Here is a 27,991-nt window from a genome sequence, read left to right on the forward strand (position 1 = left end):
CCACTGAGCCTCTCTTCATGCCAGACATAATATGATGCTAATAAACATTCCTCTGATAGTCGAACAACAAAAGTTTTAATTTTTAAATTTTCTTTTGAACTACAATAACCTCTGAAGAATAAAGTTGTGTAGAAAAGGAAAAGAAGCAGAGAAGAGGAAGGCTGAAAAGACAAAAGAGAAATTATCCGTTAGTGTTAGAATCCGTGCTAAGTTTGGAGACCCGAAAGCATGAATTCAAGTTTCACTTGGCAACTGCATGACTGAATAATGTTTTTTTTGTCCTGATGCAGACAGGAATTGTACAGGATTTACAGATACAGTAAAAGGCTTGCAACAAGGTTGCTGCTGTCAGCAATGAGTGTTTTTCTGTAAGGTATTTTTTTCCAGCTCCTGCAGGTAATAAAGAAAATATAATAATGTGTGTTTCTAATTTTCCCAAATTCACTGATATTTCCAATGCTAAAATGTAGATGTTTTCTACATCTTGCTCTTATAATCTAATATTTAATTTAATTTAAAATATTTCTGCAATATTTGTAAGTTCAGAAAAAATTGGTTTGTTTTGTGTCTCTGTAGGCAGTCTTTCCAACCCATTTTCTTTTTTTTTTATGATACATGTTTCCTTCAGTGTATTTTAGGAAAATAATACCTTTTGCAATGGCAATTAAAGACCTTTAGGCTTCATAGTAATGCAATTTTAGCTGAATATTCTTTTGCTGCTGCTTCTTTTGTGCCTCTGGTGCTGATACAAAATTTAAGGATATGAATATGTCTTAATAAGACTGTTCATCTTTAAAGAAGGAACCACTATGATGAAGAGATTCTGTGGTGAAAAGTTCTTTGTAATGAATGTGCTTGAAGAAGGGGGATTGTATCTCACAGTATGGAAGCAGCTGGGGCTGTTGAAGTAATTGGAAGCATGATGGAACAGGACTGCTCTGCAGCTTGATGTAAATAGTCACCTCCAAAAGAGGAACTGAAAGGAAGCATGAAGTAAGTTCTCCAGGAACAAAGTCTTTGCAGTACTTTATGGGGAAATTTATGTGAGTGATTAGCAGCACTGAGTTGGGACAAACAAATGATCCTAGTAGAAATGATGTCAAAATAGAGTGAGGAACAAATGTGAAAGTGAGAGTGAAAATAAATATGAGAAACTAATGATGTTTAGTGTGTTGCATAGCTAAGGGCATTACTTTTGTTAAAAATATGGACTGCATGTTGTGGTCAATATTAATGCAGAGCTACTTAGAGAGAAGAAATCAGAATCAAAATGAGGATCTGCAAGGAGACAGACCACAAGACTATCAGAAAAATACGAGTTTTGACTTCATGAGTTTTCTGAAGGTCAGTCTTATGATGCTGTCCTTTCTGTTTGTTCCTTGGCATAATCCTGCACTGTGGTTTAAAGTTCTCAATGTCCCACAATGTACTCAGTTACTGTTATTAAAATGGACACCAGAGCCCTTGCCAAGCTAACATCTACGATATCCAAGTGGATTTCCTTTAGTTTCATTACAAATATTTATATACTTATCTATCTCTCTCTATTATATCTTCCCTCTTTAAATTGTTTTTTCTTTTTCTTCACTAATGAACTATTAGTAGAGTGAGTTCTTGTTCTATATTGTGAAAACAGAAAGCTCTTGCCTACATGCTCAGAAATGTGACTGTTTATGGAGGTAGGTAATGTTAGCAAATGGCTTTCTTCAGGTTGTCTGCTTCTTTCATTGCTCCTGCAAATTAGTGGAGCCCAAAAGTTCTGAAGGATGAACTCTGCAAAGTCAGCATGAAAGGAAAGCTCAGGTTTGGAATAGCTTGGTTTTTCTATGTTGCTTTATGCCAGAATTTGCCATGAATGATTGTACATTTTGTCAAGGTTGCTGGTTTTTATCTCTGTGGTGAGCAGAAGGCTGTTGCAGGCAGAATAAAAGGCTCTTGGGGCATCATTTGTCAGCTAATCCCACTGTGTAAAAATGCTGTCTCAGGAGAAGAAAATCCTGTGCTATCTTCACAGCTGTGAGAAAATATTGTGCCACTGTGAAACTTACTCATCTTTTGGGTGTTGGCTACCCTTTTTCATTTCATATTTTGCCACGTGGAAACTTGTGCTTCTAGTCAGCTTGCCCTCAGAGGAGATCCATCCACCTTCTAGTGTCTGTCTTCATGATTTAAGTGTTGACAGCAGGAAGAGTGGTAACTGCTTTGTTTCCTACCATAACGCCTGTTAGTAGGTGATTGTGGTACTGGCTGTTATACTTGCCTGTAATCAAGCATGCACCATGTGGCCATCGCATGGCATTCAGGTGTCCAGCACGTGGCAGGCACGTGCCTGGCACGTCATTCACATACCAATCATGTGCCTGGCATTTGCACACCTACATCTGGCAGTCATGAGCCTGACACTTTAGTACAGAACAAAATTTGAAATGTAGTGACTTAGTGTTGCTTGTGCTGTAGGGCTCAGAAGCTGTTGCTCGTCTTTATCATTAATGTTTAAGTTTGTGCAAGGAAATTTGAAAAACGGTTTGATTATTGATTAAATAAATGAAGACCCCAGCAGAAATGCTTGATATAAGAAGCATCCAGTATAGATGATCACTGCTTTGGTTTGTGTTTCAATTCTCCTTGTGATGAAATTTTCAGAATTTGCTGAAGCAGCAAAAAATCGATAATGTGGAATGATGTTCAATCAATGAAGAGTGATAAGTGTAGTGATCAATAAGTGAGTGATTTGTGAAAAGCAGATGATGACAGTGAGTGTGTGTTGGTTCCAGATGTGTTTGCTGTAGGAGCAAGGCATGCTGAAATGGATAACACTGCTATACTGCAAGGTAAGCCATTCCCATTTTCTTCCTGACAGTTAAAGTTGATTACAAATGGCATTATTTGGCTCAATTTAAATAGTGCTAAGTAAAATAATGAGGATTTTGTCTAAACTAGGGAAATGAGGGATAGGATGGAGTAGTCTCTTGCGTGCAGTGGCTTAGGGGAAGGTCGCTTGTTCAGTTGTTTGTTTTTAGGCTGTGCTCTTGATGGCTTTGCTTACATGCAGTGTTCTCTCTTCATGTGCCTCTGTGGCAAACAAAATGAAAATGTGACAAGGATTTCAAATGGATTTCCATTAAAATGAAGCAAAAGTAAATGAATGTGTATTGGGAGATTAATTTTTTTAACTTGGTTGCCAATAATTTAATCATTTTTCTTCTGTCAGAGAAACTTCTCAGGGAAGAAACAATATGTAGGTTTATGACTGAATTAGCAATTTGACATTGTTTGGATGTTATTACCTTATAGAGCTTCTCTGATTGGTTACATATATATATTGACTATTAGTTTAATGAATTGTAGCTTTGTGAGTCATGCACTCAACAATGAAGTATTAGCTATTGTAATCTTTGTACTTTTTGATCATTAAAGGTTTCCCTTTTCTGATTTTTGTCATAGAAATTCTTACTCATGCAGGTAATCCCATTAAAATTCACTGAGACTGCTAGTGTGAATAGTCTGGGCCTAAATTAATAAAGGAATCTCATTTCTATTATTCTAGAGTACAGGTATATAAAACACTGAAAGTGCTTTAAGTGTTCTTTAACCCAAGCTGTAAAAGATACCACAAATTTAAAAAGTGACAATTTCTATAATACATAGCAAGAACAGCAGAAATTATGGTGAATGCTGAGATGCTGAAATTACTATGAATTTCCTTTAGTTAAAAGGAAAAAGAGGATCTGATTCTGCTTTTCTTGCACTGTTTTTATGCCACTGTGATGCCACTGACTTCAGTGGCTGTCAACCTGACTTTCATCTGTGTAGTATATATTTTTATATATATATATATATATATATATATATATATATATATATATATATATATATATATATATATATACACACATCTTGGAATTTGAGGAAAATGGATCCAGATATGTGTCTGGGTTTTTAGTGGGAAGAGCACTGTGTTGTAAAACTCTGTCAATAGCTAAAGGTCACTACTACCATTGTATTTAACTTTTCTCTAATTTATCTAAAAAGTTCATTTTGATCAAAGTTATTTACATGTCTAGTGACCTGCAGTGTTTTAGATTACGAGGTGAATTGGAGAAGGTAATTCTGAGGAAAAAACCTTGAAATATCAGGCAGTTTAATATTTTGTCAAGTATTCTAACCTTTTGCCATAAAATTATTTTTCAAAATGAGTTAATCTTGAAAATTTCACATATATTTTATCAATATTCCTAAATGACTTTTACTACTAATGAACGTTTTAATGCAAAGTTGAGTCATCATTCTTAAAAAATGAGTTGAGTAAATCCCAGGGATTTTTATAAACTTGTTCTATGTATAATAAAGTTTATAAGCTGCTTCATCTGAATCAGCATGCCTAAAGGAAGAAACTTCATAGATCTTCCAGGGCTTTGAATTCTACCATGCATGACTTCTCAGGGCTTTTCAGCATTTTCAGCCTACCTGACGTGTTGCGAGACGTTGCAGATGGCCAGCAGAGCTAGAAAGATTTTATACACTCAGCAGTAGTCGTTTTTTGCAGATCACAGTGGCTGAGCAAAGTGCTCAGGCTTCCGAAAAGCAACGGCTCAGGGTCTGCGCTGTGAGCACTTGCTGCAGAGAAGTGCTGCTGGGAAGGTCTCCCAGGGAAAGCTGGAACTCATCAGCTATTTTACCTTCTCTGTATGTGTGTGTGTGTGGTGTTGTTCCCACACTTTCCATGATTCTTTTTCAGAAATACATCCAATCATGGGAGGATGTTTCAGAAAGAACCATTGATTTTTAATTATTAGCAGTGCATGCTGTATAAAACCCAAGAAAAAAATAACATGGTGGTGGAATCCTGAAGGTGGTGTTCCACTACAACTTTGCATGAAAAAGATGTATAAAAATATACAGATTTCTGCAAAACTGGGAAAAAAACTTTCCTATTTTAGAAGCTTTTTTGGTATTTTAACATTAGTAAGGCACTGTCATTGATGAACGTGTTGAGTGAACTCCTGGGCCTCTCTGATAGGCTTTAAGTTTTGGAAGATACTTGTGGACTATGCTGTGCAATCAGTCATTTCAAACAGGGGCTGACTTTTAGAAGCAAAGTGAAGCAGCAATTCCTGCTTTGGAGAGGAGGTAATGGGCTTACGTTCTCTAGTTTGTCCATGTTTTCCTGCATTTCCATACATTTATTGTGGAACTGTATACGTCCAAATTCCAAATAGGTAATGTATTTCAGAGATCTTGCATCAATAAACACTTACAGAAATAATTTCAAACCCTCCTCTTATACTTAGCTTAAAAGTTATTTTCATTATTGTGCCTTATAAAAAATATAAGCAAATTCTCCCTAATATGCCCTGCCTTCATTTTCCACACAATTCAACAGAGGAGTGAATTACACTCATGGGAAAGTAAAGCAAGGAAAAAGCTAGTGCAATAAATATCTTATTGTCCAGGACATCCTTTTAGGTCCTGATATTTTATGATGCATTTTCCTGAACGTACACTGGCACATACACTCACCCTGTGGGATTATAGCAATCACGCCTTGAAAATATATTTACATTCACTAATAGTGAATCACCTGAATTTATCCCAAATAAAAAATAAAGCATTCCACTTTCTGTATTCAGTAATTAGATTCCTTTTGCACATTTTTATTTTTGCTGCATAAGCGTTTCTATAAATGGATTACATCTGGGTACTGTGATGAAAAGGTTATTAGAAATGTGACACAGACAGATAGTCCTTGTGTTAAAATTATTCCCCAGTGGCAAAAGCAAAGCTCTACATTGGCCTTGTGTGACTGTAACAAAAGATTTTAGCTGCTGCTCTGGGACACTATGTCATCCGAAGGAAACATAAATAGGTCCAGGTCCCACAATTTGTCTTTCAGATTTTTTTACAAATACATGTCCAAGATAGTCTGATTTGCTAGACATTATTTTTAGATCCCTAGTATTGATGAAGAGATTCAGATAAATGCATAGTTGACATGCAGATACATTATATCAGCCGTGGAAACAATAGCAAAGGCATTGTCTGTCAGGCCATGATGGGGAATATGCTTTTTATGTTCCGCACAATATGTTTAGACTTCTCAGCTAAAATTGTAACAGCTACCCAAAAAACCACATGCTGTAAACTAGCAGAAATGATGTTCTTATTATCGTGAATGCAGTATTTAAAGAAAATGCAATCCAAAGGTTCAAGAATAAGATAAACAACAATAACTTTCACAAGCACTTGCAGTAACATCTGCTAACCTTTCCAAACACAACAGACTTTCACCTTGATGTGTTTGCATTTCTTGGAAAATGATCTGGTCTCCATTAAATTCAACACTAAATGGCCCAGTGGGTGTAATGAAGCAATAACATAATTAAAAAAAAAAAATCCCTATAGTTGTAAATGTTGCCAGAGCTATCTGAATGTTTTATAATGAGCAGATAATCTGAAAAAATGATTCCTGTTCTGAAAGTATAAATGATAATATTCAAACATAAGACCTTTTCCTCAAGGTTTTTTTTTTTTTTTTTTTTTAACAGAGGTGTTTTTAGAAATGCATTTAGAGAAAGGCAAAAGTAGAATTTTTTGTTTTATTTAGAAATATCTTCCAAAGGGAAAATGATTGAAGCACTAAAATTGCTCTTTTTTGGTCTTCTATGGTTCCTGTGTTTTCAAGGTCTTTTGTTTAAAAATATCCACACAGTAATTCTGTAAAACAAAATTGAGAGGAAAATTGTCTTTTGGATGTTTTTTATATATGGTAATTATTGCTATTTACTAGGACCTTAGAAGGTTTGAAAATTCAAACCATAAAACTCAGATAATATTTGGAAATTATCTTTGAAATACAACAAATAATAATTTCTAAAATTTCTTAGGTAAAAAAAGGAAAACCCCACATATTTCTGGCATTTCTTTTGAACTGAGAACAAAAAAAAAATCTTATTTTTAGTTATCTCTTGCTTGTAGCCTTTAATTTCCTCTTCCTCACTGTTACTACACTTATTGCCATATTATTTTATTTTATTTTGTCTAATGGCTGTATTTTTTTTATGCATAACAAAGATTTTAAGGGCTGAGCTGCCTTTCTAAAAATTATTATTCTTTATTCTGCAATGTTTGGGTTTCTTTGTGGAAAGTGGTGGTTGTTTATTTTTTAAACAGAATTCCCACAGAGCTTAATCATGTGGCTTGACTTTTTAAATCTCTCCTGTTTCATTTTGTAGATGCATTTTCATCAGCATATTGCCAAAATACTTATTTCTGAAATACTTAATCACAAAAGAAAAAAAAAAAAGGTGCCTGTGTATCCAAAGAGATAACCTATCAGCAAACTTGTCACAAACACTAACTGAAACTTAATTTTAAAAATTGCCTACTTGCATACAGTGGTAGTGATTGTATTGGAGTGTTAAAAATGGAACTTTCTAGTCTGCAAAAATGAGTTGCTTGTTATGCCCAAACAGCTGTTCGTGCTCTTGCTTTCTGCTGAGATAAAGTTTTGACTGAATATTTAGGTACTGGGAAAACTAAAGATATTTGAGGTGGAAAATGGCACTTACAGGATATCTGAATGACAGGTTGTAGGCTGATTTCACATATGGGAGTCTATCCAGAGAGTCTGTAAAAAGTGATTTTTATCTATGAAATCAAAAGTAATATTCTTCTATCAGCAATAGTGTAGCCAGCAGGACCAGGGCAGTGATTGTCCCCCTGTGCTCAGCACTGGTGAGGCTACACCTCAAATCCTGGGATCAGTTTTGGGGCCCTCACTGCAAGAAAGACATTGAGCTGCTGGAATGTCTCCAGAGAATGTCAATAAAGCTGATGAAGTGTCTGGAGCACAAATCTGATGAGGAGCAGCTGAGGCAGCTGGGATTTTTTTAGTCTAGAGAAAAGGAGACTCAGGACCGTATCATTCTCTGCAGATACCTGAGCGGAGAGTATGGACAGATGGGGATTGGTCTCTTCTCCCTGGTAACAAGTGATAGGAGATGTCCTCAAGTAGTGTTAGCAGGGTTTTAGACTGGATATTTGGAAAAATTTCTTCAACAAAAGGGTTATCAAGCAGTTATACGTGCTGCCTAGGAATCTGAGAGAATTGCCATTCCTGAGAGTATTTAACAGACATGTGGATGTGGCTCTTGGGAACATGGTTTAGTGGTGGACTTGGCAGTGCTGGGCTACCAGCTGGACTTGAAGATCTTAAAAATCTGTATCAACCTAAAAGATTCTATGATTATAATTCCCTATTCTGTTTTTTCCGTTTGCTTCCCTTGAAAACCTGTTTTGACAGCTTACCTTCTCAGAAATATTGCTAAACCCAAGGTTTTGTCCAGCAGATGCAGCCAGAATTGCAGTTGGATGTTTCTGTCACTTTTTTTTTTTTGAGCTTGGGCAACTCTGACTGCCATTGACAGGAGTTTTGAGTTTTGAGTCTGTGAGCACAATTTTGTATGTGAAAATCAAGAATATGGAATAAAATAATGCACTTCAGGTTGCTTGACAGCAACAGATTTTCTTGGTATGCAGAGCCTGCACAGCTTTGCTAGCTCTACCATTTGTTATGTTAATTACTGCCTCAGGTACAAGGTCTATACCATGATATACTGCTGGTGGAGAGGGAAGTGAGGAAACACAAGCTGCTCACTTTACCTGCATAGGAGGAGCATCCCTCTGGACCTGGGTGACACACACATAGCTAAACCCGTGTCTTTTTCTGGCCCTATTTTATGCAGAAATCTTTGTTTTCACAAGGACTGTTTCTGAAAACAGATTGAATTTCTATGAGGGAGCAAATGAGGGAGTTTTTGTGGCTTATAAATCATCACAGTAGTGCTTCTCAGATTTTAGAAGCTGATGTTTGCAAATTAATTACTTGGCCTTTAAATAGTTCCAAACCACCCAAAGTGCTCCATTATGTTAGCACAGGCTTGAGAAATAGATATGTATTACTAGCTAATTGAATAACATATGGTGTTGATTAGTGCTTAGCTCTTTTTATAGAACTCAATTAAAAAACTGACTGCAGTATATTTTGAGACTATGAGATGTCTGTTAGTTGCTTCTGGCATGAGGGAACTGCTGAACCAAGAAACTACGAACTTTTTCTGTTTAGTCCATCTGTAAGTTCCTTTAGGATCTCTTTGTGCATGTGGCTGTGGTGGGAGATAGGCTGGGGTTTGTTCATTTGCTGCAGTATTGAAATGCAGCCTTTCCTGAAAGATTTAAGTGCTCTCCTGGCAAAGCATAACAAAAGCCCAAGCTTTTATTTGCTGTACTATTGCTTAAGGTATACAAATATACAATGAGCCTATTTCACTGTACTATTGCTTAAGGTATACAAATATACAATGAGCCTATTTCAAATGAATAAGTATCTATTCTTATAGGGGTCAGTTTGCAGAGATGCATTTCTTGAGAGGAGTCCTCAGACAGAGACATACATTTATAAAGCACTCTAACCTCAAATAACGTCAATCTCATTTTAACTCATTCCCCCTCAGCAATAAACACATGTGGAAAACCTGCCTTTATTTCTTTTGCTTGGTGCAGTTTTTGCTTTAGAGATTATTTTCCTCTTAGACTTCACAAAAACACCTGAGATGATGATGATTATGATCTTCTTATTATTCCCATGGATGATTGAAGTGGTGTAGCAGCTAACAGCAGAGATCAGACTGGCTGGAGCTTGTAGGATACAGAGAAACAATAAACAAGAAAATAAGATGTTTCTCTCTGACTTTTCTTGCCCCCCCTGCTAAGATGCCTCTTTTACTCTGTTTTGTGTGGAATTTTTAAAGAGAAAATTTGGTAAATATAGACTTCAAATGTGATTTGATCTGAGCTGTATTAGGCACACAGCAAGAAGAGACGCTGAGTTTTATCCACAGTTTTATCACTATTAATGTAGCTTTTGGATGTATGACCTGACAAACTCTTCCTCGATTTTTAGAAGCAAGTGATTATTTTTGCTACTAAAACTCATAGTAGAAAAGCCTTCCCACAGTGTAAAATTACTTAATGCATATATTTTCCAGATTTTCACATCAAATTTTATTGTATTATGTGCTATTTAGTATTTAAATGTAATCATAAAGGCTCAGAAAGAAGGAGGTCCTGAAAAATCGATTGGTTTCTAAAAAGCATTTCAGAACCCAGTAGATTCCCATTCCACAATAGCTCTTCCACTGAAATGACATTCATTCATCCATCCATCCACCCAGAGAAAACAGATGAGTCCTGCAGCATATCCTGAAGGTTACTTGAGGTCATTTGGGAGGGATCTGTGTTCCACAGATGCAGTGCTTTCAGTGTGAGTGACCTTTCACCACTTTGCTGCTTAGTCCTTTTTGTTGTGAGTTTGTTCTGCCGCAGCCGTGAATGTGCAGAATGGGCTGTTCATGACCTAAATCGCTCTGGAATCTAAACCAGGAGCAGGTGCAGCCACGACCAAAACAGGAAAGCTGCAGTGTTGGGATCATCCAGTGGTAATTGGGGGTGGAAGAAGCCAAGGATATTTTATTTCTGTATTCCTGATCCTTCCCCCAGGCTACCCTGCCCCCACCATCCATGTTTAAAATAGATGGCAGTATGATGATTTTAGGCTTCTACCAGGAATACATTTCTAGCGTTAGCATTTTATTCAGTGAGCTCAATTAAAGGTTGCAAAGGCAAGTTAGCACTCATGGGCTTTTTGGTAAAGGCATCACAAGTATCCAATGCAGTAGGGAGCTTCAAGGAGCATAACATAAATAGGAAAACTTCAGCACAGAGATACCAGTTTTGGGAAGGGTCCTGGCACATAGTTTCACTCACAGTGTGAAGAAGATTCTTAAAAGCCTGATGCAAAAGTCACTGTGCAGCGTCAACTGGTGATGTCCTATCACCTGAAAGATATAGCAACAAATTGATGAAGTTTGAAAAGATAAGATTCCAGTTATTACTAGAGGGTGTAGCATGACAGTAACATCCCTCAAATTTGTGAAAACTGACAAGGTGAAGACATTGATAAGTGATCAATCTCTCTTTTTTTCTCTTTTTTTTCTTTTTCTTTTCTTTTTTGAACATTGCATTAGCAACAGTTTCTGGAAAGCAGCTGGTTTCTCTCAATATTTGTTATTATCTGTTGATACCTCAGAAAATTTTTATTATGATTATTATTATTATTATTACCTGCTACAATTCTGTCCTTTTGATGTTTGGAGAGACATTTTCACAGGTAGAGCAACATTCATCCCATGTAACTTGAGATCTACAGCATAGACATCTGCAAATGGAGAGGACTATGTTTTTCTGACAACAAAACACCTGAGTCTATGCTTTAGTCTGCTTCATAGTGTATAGGCCTTCTTAGTGAAATTTAAACTGTCTAGGAATAGAGTAGAATCTGGGAATGAGTAACTGAAATGCAAACATCTGTATATTTGATGATTGCTGCTTAAATGTCTTTCACAATTTTGAAAAGAAATACTAGAAATCCATGAATGTTGTAGTTAGTGGGCTTTGTCCTTAATGTCCTGTCCATCTTTTCTATCCCTCAGCTATTATAGGAATGTATTTATTGTAGCAATCTGTTGGGAAGTAGACAAGTAGATATGCTTTAAGATGTATAGAATCATAGGATGGTTTGGGATGGAAGGGACCTTAAATATCACCTAGTTCCAAATATCCTGCCATAGGAAGGCAACCTTCCTAGGCCAAATTATACAAAGCTGTATCCAACTTGGACTTGAACCTGTCCAGGGATGGGGAGTCCACTTCTCTTCATAACCTGTTCCGGTGCCTCACCACACTTATAATGAGGTATTTTTTCCCCTAATACCTATCTAAGCACATCCTCCTTCACCTTGAAGCCATTCCCCCTTGTCCTATCACTACAGGCCTTTGCGAAAAGTCCCTCTTCAGAACTTCTTGTAAGCCCCTTCGGGTGCTAGAAGATTTCTTTAAGGTCACCCTGAAGCGTTCTCTTCTCCAGGCTGAATTGGGTCATTCATCAGTGGCAGGAGGTCTGCATTAAATCGACAGGCTTAGGTCCACAGTGGTCTCTCGGATTCATGTACTCTGTTGGCCTCTTGAATGTACCCAATATGTTTGAGTATTATGTACACAGAGCCAAAGTCACAGTGATTGATACAGTTTTATGCTGATAACATGGTCTGGAAACAGAACAATTAGTTGTAGTACAAACGAGTAATATTTCCTTTCAATTTTCTTGAATAGAAAGTATGCCAGTGGCTTGCAGCTAAGAAGGTAAGGATTGTTTTGGGGAAGGATGCGAGCACATTTTAGAAGAGAAATCCCCAGGAAGTAGCTATGTTATCTAAGCCAGCAAACACCACAAATTGTAGTTGTGCTGGTTTTCCATATGGGACAGTTTTCTACTTCACAAAGCTATAATGTCATTCAAAGTTCATTTTACTGGTAAGCATCATTGAGCCAAAATTGAGTTCAGAGCCCCAGGGTAAATAAATGTAAGCATTTATCCAGAGTGCTATTTAAATTGGCATGAAATTTTGGGATCTTGGTTGCCTAGTTCACTCATTTCTAGTGCTCTGCAGGCTTCATTAGGGCCCCTAAAATTGAGAAGCTAGCTTTATTTTATGGGGAAAAAATAGTTCTCTGCAAAACTGATGACTTTAAAAGATAATGTAAGCAGTACAGTCGACATGAACTCTATAATATAATGGCAGTCAAAGAGGGTTTTCATTTAAAGCTTATCCACGTATTATCAAGCCAATAAGACACTGATAAAAAATAAGAATTGCTTTTAAAGTTAAGGTTTTTTACCCATATTCCATGTAATTTTCCAATGGGATGAACTAAGCATTCTTTTCCTTGCGAATCAAAATTGCTGCCTAAACATTTTTACTCCAGATAATGGAAGTATATAATGATGCATGCATGAGCTGAAGGCCTGTTGCTTTCATGAGTTAGACTGCATTTGTGTTGGTTTAAAGACTGGTGGATCTTTACAAGATTTTAAGAAAATTAATTTTTTTCCTGTTTCTTTAAAAATACTATTTGGAGTGATAAATTGTATTTTAAAAGTATGTCAGCATATTATACTATATATCTCCCTCTTCTTCATCACTTGCTATCTTTATTTACTTGTTCCTTAAGAAATATTGAATAAGAATGACTCAGAATGTTTTAATCAGTAACTATTTCTATTTTTTAAAAAATTTTCTTCACATTTACAATTTTTTCTTAATGGATCATTTTAAGTACTGCCATGCAATCTTGACTTTAAAGGTGTAAAGGTTTGTAATATCTGCCTTTAGTCCTTTAGCAGTGCCATAATATATTCAGAAATCACTGTGTATCTGTAAAGAAAATAGTGATGTACTGTAGTGTAATATATATTTCTGAAATTTCTGTTTGCCTAGTTGTTACCTAAACTCCAGCTATAAATTATCCCCTTCCTCCAGATTTCAGAGTGACTTGGACATAAACAAAAACGTATTGCAGCTCTAATGATGTCACATGCTTCTCTAAGGAAAACATATGGTAGATGTACAAATCACTTATTTCCAAGGTGGAATTTCCCTTATTATTTTATTGTGTTGTTATTGAGTGTGCATTTTGTAATTTTGTTTTCTGGGATGAGATTGTAATTCAAGACAGATTCTATATGCCAAAATGAAGACTTTCATGGATTAGACTGTTTTGACTGGAATATTAGAAGGATGTAATAACATGCTAATACATTTTATTAGGCTGCCAGCTTATGTGTGTAAATGTTTCAAAAGGGATGAGACATGCATACACATAGCATACAATGTTTAATTTACTAGATAATATTTGCTTACAAAGTTGTACATCTTGGTTGAAAAATCTGTTTTTTCAATAGTTATCTTATGCCTATATGGCTAGCACTATAGGGCTAGAGATATATTGTCCTTGTAATTTTAAATTCATACTGCTCTCTAGTGGGGAATGCTTTCAATGCAATCGATTTTTTATTTATATATATATATATATATTCATATACAACATGTATGTAAACCGGAATTACTGAACTGTTACTGGTATCTAGACCAATTTGGTAAAACTAGTTCTATTGTGATAGCATTTAAATACTTCTGCTGCTTTGATTAAAGATTTAATTTAGTAATTTAGAAATATTTTAGACAGATGAATCTTTGGCGTGGACAGTATCTCCAGCAAATTCCAGAAGGGCTGAGAGGTTGATAGATTTATTCTTCTTCCTCAGGAGAAACTTTCTCCTTCCATTAGGAGAAATATGCTGTAGGTCTGTTATTGAAAAATGTCAGGTTTCTTTCTAAGCTTCTACAGTCTTGCAATGTCTTTTGTTTTGGAATGAATTGTTTAGCCTGCTTTCTCATCTCTTGCTTTCAACAGTTACACTCCTAGATAAGAGCTGACTGTACACAGAAGCTGAAATAATACTGGCAGATCTAGTTGAGTGAGGTTTAAATCTACAGCAAGTGCAGAGGTCCTCTCAGACTGGAGTCTGTACTTTCTTAAATGAAATGGGGTTTAGTTAGCATAGAAGAACACAATGCTAATTAGGTAGCAAGCAAATCTGAAAACTGAGATTGAAACTGATTTGAATATTGATAGACTTGGTAGATTTGCTTCTTTAGATAAATTTGTCTTTGTGATTTGATTTGAGGGCAATAATTGTTTTTAAATCCTTGGGAAATCTGTCAAAAAAGTTAAGCTGATGAAATTTAAGTTATTTGAGGTATCTGAAGAATGATTTGCAGCATTTTGTTGTAATCAGCCCTAAATCTGGAGGCTTGCTTAGACTTGTTTTAGACACTGAAACTTTTCTGGATCTGGCTTTAAATGTGGGATGATGGATTGTAAGATAATAGAGATAGTGCTGAAGGCAATCTTGCCCCTGAGGACTTGCAGCTGTGCTAATTACTAAAGAGTAGGAACAGCCTTGCCTGTAATAGGTCACAACTATATTCAATAAGGATGAGTGTTATAAAAGAATGGATTAGCTGGTCAAGAGGAGAGTTGGAATCAGTTGGCTGTGCTGCTGTGAAGAGTCAGGGTCAGGTGGTTGTGCAAGGGACAGTAAGGGCTAGTATGTGCTGCAAGGGACAGGAAAGGTGATTAGGTGTTCATGCTAGGGACAGGAAGAAGTCAGCTGGCTGCACGGAAGGAAGATAAAAGGAGTCAGTGTTGTGAGCAGCTGCCTGTGAGAGCTCCCAGAGAGAAGGTATGAAAGTCTTGCAGTAGGATGATAAACTGACAGTGACAGTCAGTTCCCATCCGCCGTCGATTGGTGCCAAGCGCTGATGCCGACAATTAAAGATCCATTTTCTTGTGTAGGTGCAATAATCTTTTTTTGTCTCTAGGTTGATTGATTTGTCAATTAGAGGCCAAATAGTATCATCATATTTAAGGCTGCAGTAATTTTGTCACTCAAAGTACAGATTAGATTCTTTGTTTAGACCTTCATTTATTCACAAAGTCTGGGTGAACAAGCACTTTCAAGATTTATATGGTATATAAAGGTCTCATTAAAATGCTAAGTCTTTCACAAGTAAATTAGGTTTGCAGTGTTCAGAGCGTTACTTCATCTGTGCCATTTCTGCTCACTTTTAATCACGGAAGCTCATGGTTACTTTGTTTTCACTTGAAGTTCTGCAAATGGAATTATCTTCTCATTTCAGAAGTTGTTGCTGTCTGGTACTAGCTGAAACTAAGCTAATGATCCTTCAATTATAATCCTAAGATAAGAAACTAATAACATGTTTATTTGTCTTTGAACTACCTGAGAAAGTTATGAAGTTATTAGACTTGGGCTTGAAAGCAATCACAGGAAGTGGAGAAAGGATGGCTGGGGCTGCTAAATATTTGATAAACTCAAGTGTGATGTCTGTGCATTTAAGCTTATGGAACTAATATATAAGGGGGAGGAGGTTCTTCTGTAAATTATACCTTCTCCCCCTTTTCTTTCATTGACTGAAGCGTTGTTTTGTCTCACATTTTTTCCTCAGCTTCTGCAGTGTTTGTACGCTTTCTTAGCTAAGTTATCATAGGAGGTGCCACATCCACATCTGATGGGCTCAGCTTTGGGCACTTGGCTATGAAGTTAGTCAAGTTACATAGAAGAACTGAAAAAGCTGAACAAAAAGCAAAATATATGAGTGGAAATACAATGTTAAAATATAAAATACAAAAAATTATTATCTACCTTTTAGTGTTTTGCAGATGTTGCTGTCTTTTCTATATTATTTTGTGTTCTCATCAATTTTCTCTCATGTGTTTTTTTTTTTTCCTTCTCAGAAAATATGAAGAAGCCCTGGACCCCTGATTTACCAGTTGATAACCAGTCATACAATTCAGATTTCACATCTCTCCCAGACCGAGAAGGTGAGAAAGAATTAGCACCTGATGGCACTGAAGAAAAGAAGGAGAGAGAAAAGAAACACACCAATTTCACTTTGTGTAATGTCTGTAACATTCAGCTAAACTCTGCTGCTCAGGCACAAATCCACTACAACGGTAAATCCCATCAGAAGAGGTTGAAACAGCTCAGCAATGGTAATCTCAAAAGTGATAATGGTAAGCATTTTAATATATAGATCTTTGCCATGTTTTGATCTGAGAATTGTAGCAATGTGCACTGTGTTGAAATATATGAATATAAACTTTGTTTTATTCAGACAACAAATACTTTGAAGTTAAATCAAAGGCTTTTGGTGATTTCAGAGTGCTGGGAGGTCATCCCTGGCATCTGGGAAATAGCTAAACATATACCATCTGTGTTATTGCAAGACTTTTCATTTTATATTTTGTTTACATCATGATTTTTATTCAGATTCTTTCTCATTTCATTTACATTTTGATGGCTTTCAGCATAATCAGTGATATTCCATATTTCATAGTCTACTAGAAAGGTTATCCTTGTAAGGGCCATGCTTGCTTTTAATGTATGCAAGGTGGTTGCGAAATAAATTGAAACAAGTACATTACACAGACATACATTGTCAAACTCCTTTCACTTTAACTTGCTTATTCTGGGTTCAACCCACAGCTAACATAAGTTTGTTTAAAGATCATGGCTGAAGTGAAACAGAGATGGAACAAAACTTTCACTTTAATCAATTTAATTGACAGCTTTGGGCAAAGCATTTTGTAGTAGGTGACGTACTCTTCAGTCATCAGAGTGAATTGTGATCCCCAAAGAAAAACACATTTGTGGCTTTTTGTACTGTGGCAGATTAGATAATAGAGGCAAATGATGATCCCTGACAAGAAAAAAACAAATTACCATGCTGCAATTTTCTCCATTTAATAACTGGTAGTACTCAACTTTGCTGTACCATGTATAGGGTTGTACTGCATTCTTCTATCTGCTTCTGTGTACCATGTCAGACAAATAATTGTCTTAATATGTTGTACGTAGGACTTTCAGACTTTCTCCATATCACACATGTTGCTTACTATTTTTGTGCCTTATGTTGCTTCCTGCCCCACCAGCAGAAGGATATGCAAACTAGCAATCCTTGAATAGAACTTCATATTATTATTTTAATAGTCTCTGCTTTGTTCCTGCTCTAAGAGTGGGGAATAACATTGATATTTGGCCTAAGTATGTTGGATGTGACTGCTTTTCTGTGTATGAGATGTTGTTCATTTCTATAAAACACAACAGTAAAACAAATAACACCCCCATAACATTCAACAGTACAATTAAATTTGTCTTTAAGTGGCAGGTGGAACTGCAGCATTTGTCAGTGTTCAGTCTTCAGATGTAGAAAAAAATGCTACTACCATTAGTAGGAGCTGTGGAAATGATAAAGAAATATTGATTTCCGAGTTGATTAAAGGTGCAATGTGGTTATCCACAAATGCATTCTCCATAAAACCAAATAAACACAGTGTAATTTATTGCTATCTTTGGTTAAGGAGGAATTGTTATTGTTATTATTAGCACAACTGTTTTGCTAATGATAGAAAGATTTTTTTCTGCTGTTCATTTTTCCAATTTAATCCATGATAATGACAGAATTAGTAATTAAGCAATGCTGAAATTAGCTTCAAATAGTTTCAATCATGGTTCAACATTTATATTCCGGAGAGGCTCAAACTAACAGTATAGCAGCATATTTCTTACTTCCTCCTGAAGAGTATTCTGTTATGTGTAGCTGCATCCATTTGTTGTTAGAAAATAGCTGATTGACTATCTAGGTCTCTAGCAATTATTTTGGGAGCTTATGTGAAACTTAAGGATTTTCAAATCTGGCAGATCTTTGAATATCATCAAGAGTAACGCTCCAATGAGAAAGTAATGTAGGGTAGAGTATAAGGACGGGATTTTTTTATATGTCACCAAGTTCAGTTCTCTTCAACTGAGTGTTATAAATTAGAGAGACCAGTATAAAACATTTCTTGCTAGAAGTTAGAACTGAATTATAACTGAATATTTGAGTAACCATCCTCCCTGGACTTTGAGTAGAGACACTGTTTGAGATGCCTTTTCTATGGACGAGTATGAATCAGAACATGAGAGTCCTTTTACACTCATAGATTTTGTCATAACTTGTATTTCTGAAATATGGGCCGTATTTTTCTGACAAATGATTGTTTTGTTGATGAGACCCCAGCAAGCTCAAGTGAAATATGACCATGACTAAACAAATTATGACTTGAGCATTGCAATTTATCATGTACATGCAAATGGTGCTTTTTGAAGGTCATTGATGTAACTGTTAAACATGCACATTATTTTCTCAATGTATGTCAGAAGGATACTTTATTTAAGAGAATGGTATTTCTTGTGTGGAAGTCAGATTGTTACAAAAGAGCCATTATGCTTGATGTCCGCATTAGTGACATAATAATTCTAGAGACTAAATTCTGCTGTAAATTAAAAGTATGTAAATGTTCTGCTTTATGCATTATCTTCCAAGGTTTTGTCATTAAAGTTACTCATTATGTCTCAACATATGAATGAAGTATCTGTACTATGCACAAGGAAACTTAATTTCTAAATACAGTGTTTCTTGAGCAGTACTCTGTTGTATATGCCTTTACATTGCTGGATGTTCACTTGGAACTAACATACATGGAAAGGTTGGGAAAAATATTGGGAGTTGTGATTTCTCATTTTGTTTCATCTCCAAATTATTCCCATGAAGCAGGATAGGTTTGTGTGTTCTGTATTATGAGGCGATAATAGAAAGGGAGGATTGATTAATATGGAACAAAAGCCCATGTCTTGTCCCAAAATAATTTGCAATGGACTGCTGAACAGAGGTAGGGTTCAGCTGTATTAGCATTTGACTGTGTAATTACGGTTGTCATGCTACAGTCAACAACTTCCAGCTGTGTGAAGTAGCTTTTGTCTGCTGGACGTGAATTTACTACATTTATTATACTTCAATATCTCTGTCTAATTTCATAAGGTAAGTTGCTTATGCACAAAGTCTGTTAACATCTGCAAATCTATAATCAGTAACTAATGTGCATGGTGGGGTCAAAAGCAGTGTTTCTTTGCTGCTCTGTTGGTATCTGGACTGTATTTGAATAACCAAATGTATTACTTCATTTATTATACTTCAATATATTTATTATACTTCAATATCTCTGTCTAATTTCATAAGGTAAGTTGCTTATGCACAAAGTCTGTTAACATCTGCAAATCTATAATCAGTAACTAATGTGCATTGTGGGGTCAAAAGCAATGTTTCTTTGCTGCTCTGTTGGTATCTGGACTGTATTTGAATAACCAAATGTACTCTGAAAAGTTTTGTTAGTTGCTTATGTGTCTGTTTGGCAGCTTTACTGTACGATACCCATGTGGTTCCTTCCTGGGGCAGAGCAACCTCAGAACAGCACATTGTGCAGCCACAAAAGGGATATGAACCCAATGTTTTTTGTGTCATTACCTGGAACAGTGGTTTGTGATGACTTAACAGGACATAGTGAAACATCAGCACTTCTGTTACTGAAATGTGCTTGGGAGCAACACAATTTTCTGTGTACCTTCCTCCTAATAATTGCTTTTTATGTCTCTTAAAAAGACTTCTCACACGTTCCTCATTATGCCCTAGAAAATATTCTTGCTGGTGATTTTTTTGCCTTTCTGTTCTCATGCATGCAGTGGAAAGGTGACAAGAAAGTCAGTGGAGATTTTGAGTATGATTTGGGATTAAAAGGAGGGCAAGATGCAGTTCCTCTCTGGTCTGCTGCCATTGCACCACTTCTCATAAAACCTGCCTGGACACTGTGGGGAGAGGTGACTTCTTGTGGGAAATTGTTTATTCTAACCAGTGGGAGCAAAACTCACATTCCTACTGACAGAATGGAAAAATAACTGTGGATGCAAACATATAGCAGCACCAGTGAGAAAGCTGATGTGTCTAAAATTTTAAGTAAACCAGAATTTCTTCTGTGCATTCTTTTGTGTAAATTGCTGAATCATTGTGAGTGAATGAGGCATGGTTAGGACAAAACCTAAAACTGCTTTCCTCTGCAATACTTTTTACAATACATTAGAGAACAAGCGGGAAAATAATGAAGGAGGTGAGCGATGTCAAAAAATTAATAGAATTCCTTACACTTTAAAAACTGATTTCTGAACCATTATTCTTTTGAAACACAGAAGGCAGTGAGGAATTTGGTGGTGGTTTATCTAGCTCTCTGAATTCATAAGCCAGATCAAAGGCTATCCACCTTAGTATATTTTATTTGCTATCTTTTAAATTAAATCAAACTACGACTCTTTTTTTTTTCACTGAAATTTCATTAAAGCAAAGTTTTATTGTAAATAAAATACATTTATTGTCCAAAAAGGACATTGAGTACATAGAAAAAAGGAGCAAAATGTATCAGAATTGAATATATTTTCTCCTCTTGCTAATTTCAAAAAACAAATCCCTTAGTTCAACACTTGATATTACTTTAGAATGAATAATGATTTGGTTGTTATGGTAATGAGTATTATGAAATATGCACTAAAAAGGAATGTTTATTTCCCACATTTTATTCTTTTTTCAACCTCATTCAATAGTTGAATGTGGTTTCCTACAACAACTCTTGAAATAGCAGTTTCATTAAATTTATGCAAAATTTTTTGCACACTGGTCAGAGAAAATGTTTACTCTTTTCCAACTTTTCTTTTGCATCTAAATCCTTACTTTTTGCTAATCTGCAGGTAGGAAGTCCAGGTGATTTATCCAAACTGCTTGCAGAGTTTCTGTCCTTGCACATTTATGTTGCTGTTTATTTTCAGTCTACATGCTGCCATTGCATTTTACGCCTCTGCTGTCATGTTTTGTGATCATGAAAATTGATAGATTTGAGGTAGACACATTCTTACTTTTTTCTTAAACCAACAAGTTAGGGCTTTCAGAAAAGTGGTGTCATCTTATCTTTTCATTGTGTTAGCCCTCCTTTCAGAGGAATAGGGTTGGATGGGACATTGGAGAAAACAGGAAGTCTTCAAGCAAAGTATATTTTCCTTCAGAAAAGGTGATTTTCCATTAATTTTCTGGGAAGTAATAATTGTCAGATCAGCTTGAGATGCCTCTGGAAGACACATATCTAGCAAGCATTTTTTTTAACATCCTATTCTGATTCAGAGCCTCGTGCCCAGTTAACACTGAATCTAATATGTATTTTCCTCTGGTTTTAAGCTTCTAGTTTTTGGGTCATACATGCCAGTATCTTGTGAAGCATCACAGCAGGTTCCTTCTGGGTATTTGTAATATCTCCCAATGTCCAGAAATCTCCAGCTTTGACAAGTAGGACTGGCTAAGGGCAGTGTGTTGTCACTTCCATTGCTTCCAAATGTAAATCTTCCTCCTTATTTCAAAGTGCTTGTCTGTTTTCATCATATTCCTATTTCAGTTAGTGAACTATTAACAGTTTCTGCTTTCAAGAGCACTTTTGCAAACAGTGCTTTTAAACCACCTTTGTATTTGCTGAATCTTTTTTATTTTATTCAGAAATGCAATATCACAGTATAGGACATCATAGTGCAACAGAAAGATTTATCACAAGGTGAATGAAAGAATCTTAAGAGCCAGCTCACGCTAGCCTCGTGCATGATGTTGATATTTCCTCTAATAAACATCATAGGATCTACTTGGTTTTGTAAGTATATGAAAAGGATTAATGGACAGTAAATGTGGACAAACTCTTTACATGTGTGCAAATATCCCTGTGGACTTGCTGTAGTTAGCTGTCTGCTATTACAAATAAATGCAAATGGACATTGCTAAATTTTAATACAAATCAGTCACAGGTAAAGTTGGCACTGTAACAAGTTGTTGGAAGGCTGTGGAGAAAGTTTGAGTGCACCTGGAATAAGTTTGATAACAGCATGCAGTCACATAGATAAAATATATTTTAGCAATTCCCAAAACGTTCTTTTGTATTTGAGGGAAAAAATCTGTAGGATTTAAATAATTTTTCATGTGGCATATCTGGCAATTGGTCCACAGAATAGCACAACAAAATTTTAAAATAAAGTATGGCAGCTTGTATAACTGTGATTTTTAATTATGGATAATTTTTCAGAAGTTGGGGGATAATTTTTCAGAAGTTGGGGGATAAGTAGAAATTTATGTCTAAATATACATAAAGTATTTTTGAAGTTCCTTATCATTCATCAAGTGCACTTAAGGATGTGCTTATGTTTTTCGTTGAAGTATAGTTCTGGTCTCAGCTAGCAAATTCCTTTTTTTTCTACTGTCTTAAGTGAAAAATGAATAAAACGTGCTGTAACAGTTTATTATCAATCAAACTGTTCAAGGTGTGTGGAGAATCTCAACCATAAAGAACATCTGCCCAAGGTCTAAATGAGCCTCTAACTGCAGATTCAAAAAGTTACAAGGAATTCAGTTTTCTACCTGAGTGTAAGACTGCACAGGTTCTCTTTTAATACCCCCTGCTGTATAGAGTACCCTCCTTTTTACCATCTTGAAGCAAGATGGTTAGTAAATTACCTTCATCCAAAGGACATGGATGTTTGTCCAAGAGAAGTTCAACAGTGGCAGCTGAAACAAGTTTAGAAGTGGGTCCTTCTTTGCTGCCTTTTAGCCCACCTAGAGAGGGTTTTTGAAAGCTATGTGAAGACATGGAGGAGGGAGTACTTGGAGGTGTCCTCAACAGCACACAAACACTGCTGTTACATGCAGATTAGAGGGTGAAAATCTTCATCCACCATGTGCCTGCTTGCTGCATTTCATCTTCCATACACACAGATCTTCCTCTGAATATTCCAAATATTGTTCTGCCACAGTTTGCTTGTCCTATTTAGACATTTGTAACCTCATGTTTTCAGACCTTTATGTTGCTCCTAGGTGTGCAACTCTTTCTTCCATATTGAAAAATAGCTGCCCTTTATGTCCTCAAATTTGTGTTTAAAATACACTTGAAAAAAATGGGACGTCTTTCTCTTTGAACTTCTACTTAGCATCAATATAGCCTCTTTCTAATTACCTTTTTTTCCCCCTCTGTTTTTGTTGGGTTTTTTTTGAGGCTAGAACCTGCCATACAACTTATTTACCTGAACCAGTTTTTCTCTTCGCTTAAAAGATAATACTGTTTTAGGCGAGGGATGTCTTCGTGTTTTAACTGTAGCAGGAATATTGATAATCACTGCTAAATTAGCTGGATAAAGCTTAGTTACTCTGATAGAAGTGTATGTCCATCTGTGTTGTTTCTGAATGGTGTGAGGTGTTGGTCTGCCATTCTTTGCTTCTCCCTGAGTGTGGCACCATTCTCATTTCTGAGAATGCTGGCATTTGATCTTGTTTGTACAGATAACAAACTGTTGAAACCTGTTTTGCAGGCTCTCCATTTAGTTCTGCTTATATCACTAGGTCCAATATAGATTATGATGACCATGGCTTCCATCCAGACCTTCTCAGTAACTTGTCTTCTTTAAATATGGTGGGGTTCTTTTTCCCCTGCACTGGCATCTGGTAGGCAACAGATCTTCTATGTGTCATGACAACGCACAAAGTTTATCAATGTTTCCTGGTATTAATTTCCGAAGAACTGGCATTTCCCATATTCGGCTGTTTTCTGACTTCAAATATAGATCTGTACTCTTCAATGAAACTATAAAATAACAATTTTGTATGTCTAATGTAGCATTAATTTTTAAAAGTTTTTAGGATATCACAGAATTCATGCAGAATTTTCGAGCTATATCTGAGTAGAAGAAAAAAAATAGCAATTATTCTATGAGAGACAAATTTCACTACTATTGACTTTTACTTATTCATGGGGTTTTTTTTTGCCACTCTGATTCAAAATTCACTGTCTTCCTGATATTCATGACACTGAAATTTTAGTTAACTTCTTATCCTCTGACATATTTCTCAGTAGGGGAAAAGTATCTCAAGGTCAGAGATTTAAGACCAGTGCCAGTGAAATTACCTGCAAAACCTGTTGATTTCAAGAAAAGGAGGCAAGTTCCTTGCTCTATTCAGGAAATTAATTAATGATAGGTATGGTGGCTCAGTACAAATCATCGAGGAATTACTAATTCTAATCTACAATTCTGCTTCTGTGGGAGCAAATTAATCTGTATGATGTCTTTCCTTTGTTTCTCACATTAATGCTTATATAGGTTAGCCTGGCTGGAGTCCCCATGCAGACAGCATTGTACCTATATAAACATAACCAAGATTTTCCCCCAGTTTTTCCATAAATATGAAATTAGAGAGCTGGAAAGATACACTAATTGTAAGCAAAGCAGCTCACTTAGTGTTTGGCAATACTTTGTTAGCATTACTGTTTCGTAATACTTTGCTTTGTAATAAAAATTCAGATTTTTAAAATGCTCATCCAGAAACTTTGTCAGGATAGCATGTTTTTAAATGCAAACCCTCCCTGGTGGGAGGATGTATAATTTATTATACAGAATATAACAACTTTTTGGTTATAAAAGCAGTATTGAATGTTTCTTTTTTATAGGCTTTAACAGCAAAATGAGTATTCAATTAGAACCAAAACCCAGACAGAGTCTCTTTCTGTGCTGAATTCTAAAATGTTGTAGAAGAAAAGTTAATGAAGAATAATATTGTGCTCATACATTGTGTGATATTTAAGCAATTTCATTCCTAGTAAAGTACAGTGAAAGGAAAACTGTAAATGTAGAAAATAATCACTTTGGTATTTTGACTCCAGTTGGTTAGTAATTTTGTTAACAATTATTTAGAAATTGAGTTTTCTTCTGTTGAACCTGTCCCATTTGGGAACATCTAACAACTCATCTGTCCCTTTTTGGCCAGGAGAGCTCCATTCCTACCTTTGATTAGTTCTCATTCTATCTCAAAAAAAGTAACAAGATTGTTTCAAAGTGAGTAAAAGTTTCTTCCTTCCACTTTCATTCCTGTTCTCAAACTCAACAGAAGTTTGAACCTTGACAAGTTGCTTTGTGAATGGATGTTTTTTCCACTTGGCAAACACAATAGAATTTTGGGGTTTTTTTGGTCCACGGTCTTATCTATTCTGATAATGTCCTAGGTTTTTTTGTAGGTTATTGTTTTGATTTGCAGTTCTTTTGACGTTATTATTATGGCATGCTTTAAAAAAAGGTAAAAACCCATTTTATTTATATTTTAATTTGGTCATAAAACTGATGAAAACCAATGATTACATGACCATAGTTCTGACTCAGCTCTATTTTCCCCACGTTTGAAACAACAGCTTTGTGAAAAAAAGACTTGAGTGTCCTTGTGGACAAAAAGTTGAACTGGATTCATGAACTACATGCTGGAACAGTACCATGCCCAGTTTTGGGCCCCCAGTGCAAGAGAGACATCGTTGTAAGGGACTGGATGTGGAAGAGCATCACCAGGATGGTCAGGTTATCTGAGCATTTAGCTCACAAAGAGAGATTGACAAGGCTGGTTTTATTTCCTGTGAAGAAGGACTCCTGGAAGATCCTTTTGTAATCTTCAACTTCCTTGAGGGGTTTTTAGGTAGAAGACAGATGTACATGAAAGGGCAAGAGGGGTGGATAGCAAATTGCAGCAAGGAAAGTTCTGGTTAGATGTATAGATACAAACATTCAGTGAAAAAGTGGGTAAGCACAGGAATATGTTGACCAAAGAGGATGTGGGAATTGTTCTCTGGAGACTTCAAGAACTCAACCAGATCTAACCTTGTAATAATTTCTGCTTTGGGTTAGAAATTAAGTAAATTCTAGAGATACCTTTCCACTTGAATTTTTCTAAGGTTCTGTGGAATATACTGGGAAAACTTCAGTTTTAAAAGTTCAGGGGCCTACTTGCTTGATTTACATCAGACAGGACCTAGATATATATAGCCAAAGGCTTAGATTTTTCTTCATAGATAGGTGTTTAAAAAAGAAAAAATAGCCAAGAAAATTCTACTCAGTGTCATGATGCTGATGGTATTTGGCAGAAGCAAAAAAAAAAAAATTCAGTAAAATCTGTATTCTGTGAAAGGTTCTGAGATGTAAAATGAGCTGTTGAAGCCTTTTCTACTACCTTTAGTTTTTCATCAAATTGCCTGTAGCATATACTCAGAACTAAGGTTGATCCATGTCACAGTCTGTCTAGTTAGAGATTATAAAAGTAAAATTCTTGTCCTCTAAAAGAGGAAATCTAGGAACAAAGGTGCTAGCATACATGGATCTTGTTTTTAGATTTTTATTTCTGTCATTAGTGGTGTCAAAGGGAATAATAGATGATGCAGTAAAGAACATCACATACCATCTTGTTCAATGATGTTTTAAGATAGATGTGATGATAGCAGGCCAAAATAAATAACCTTTCAAACTTTATTTTTCTTAAAATAAATTAGCTTTTTACCAAAACTATTGAGGATTTCAACAGTAGACTCTGTCTTGTAAACAGTGGAGTGATCATACGGCTCCTTAGAAAAATTATCCAGTAATTGATATTGAATTTGTTTATTAGTTTTAATTTTTGCTTTTGTGTGGTGTTTTATTTTCTGACCAATCACATCTTATCATGAAACTAAATTATTCTTAATTGAAAACTAATTTTGTATGTTACGGTTTGTATGGTTTTCTATTTGCATATCAGTAAAAGAGTATTCTTAATGTTTTAAAATCTTGACATTTTAAAGAAAAAAACACTGGCACAGTAATTCACTGTATTATATTTGATTTTATCACTGACTCTTTTCATGCCAGCGACCCTTGTCAAAACCAGATGAAATATGCTTGAGAAACCAAAGAAAAGATCCTTGAACTGTCAGGCTTTCAGAAATATATATTATTCAGAATTGGAGTGTTGTCATTTAAAGACTTTTTACTGTGAAGTAAATTTTTTCAACAACAGTGGTAAGCCTCTCTGCACTAAGGAGCACTCCAAATTAAAAGATTTTGGCAACAAATAATGTTCCAGCTAAAGAACAAGCAACTAAATTAGCTTATAGCTGGCATAGAAGTTTCAGCACTTTTTAAGAAAGAAACATTTTAGTTTTACCCATGCTTTAATTTCTTTACAAGCCAGAAGAGTTTGTTTCAACAGATTGACTCTTAATTTTATATCTGTGGGGCTGTATGTATGTTATAAATTTCTTTTTCTCTTGGTACAGATAAATTTCATAGTGTAGGCTAGTCTATTCTGTTATATACCTGCAAAATTTATTATAAGGGAAATAATCTGCTTTTTTTTTTTTTTGTTTTTCTTTTGATATTGCATACAGCCCATCCTATAACCTATCCTATATCCTGTTGACCACATTAATGAGAGTACAAGAGGGTCTGACTAATTTTGAATATGTGTGCTTCTGAGTACAGTGATTATATATTCATAGACACACATGTACATCCACAAAGACCGCTTTATTCTTAGTCTCTTTAGGAATTTTTTAGCTCTTGGCTACTTTGGCAGAAAATTCCAGTGGTGTGCTTTATGGGGAGTGCACTTTTGCACCATCTGCTGATTAGCACAGAGTCTTGTATGGTAGTCAGCTCTTAGTTTTTAATCTTTGAAAAGCGTAGTCACTGGGTGGTTTTTTTTTTTTTTTGGTTGGTTGT

The 27,991-nt window shown here is 35.7% G+C and overlaps 1 protein-coding gene across 6 annotated transcripts in view; it reads left to right on the forward strand.

The window, feature by feature from the left end:
* The window catches only part of ZNF385D (zinc finger protein 385D), a 419,164-nt gene that overhangs the window by 68,883 nt on the left and 322,290 nt on the right, over positions 1-27,991 (forward strand). For 5 of the 6 annotated variants that reach the window (XM_068207228.1, XM_068207236.1, XM_068207262.1 and 2 more), the window contains one exon: positions 16,276-16,554. In XM_068207228.1, the coding sequence (XP_068063329.1) occupies positions 16,276-16,554 (279 nt within the window). Of the gene's footprint in view, positions 1-2,774; positions 2,832-16,275; positions 16,555-27,991 lie in introns of all 6 variants that reach the window. The other variant, XM_068207255.1, reaches the window with a different exon arrangement.

This window comes from Anomalospiza imberbis, chromosome 1, assembly GCF_031753505.1.
Source record: "Anomalospiza imberbis isolate Cuckoo-Finch-1a 21T00152 chromosome 1, ASM3175350v1, whole genome shotgun sequence".
Lineage (NCBI taxonomy): Eukaryota > Metazoa > Chordata > Aves > Passeriformes > Viduidae > Anomalospiza > Anomalospiza imberbis.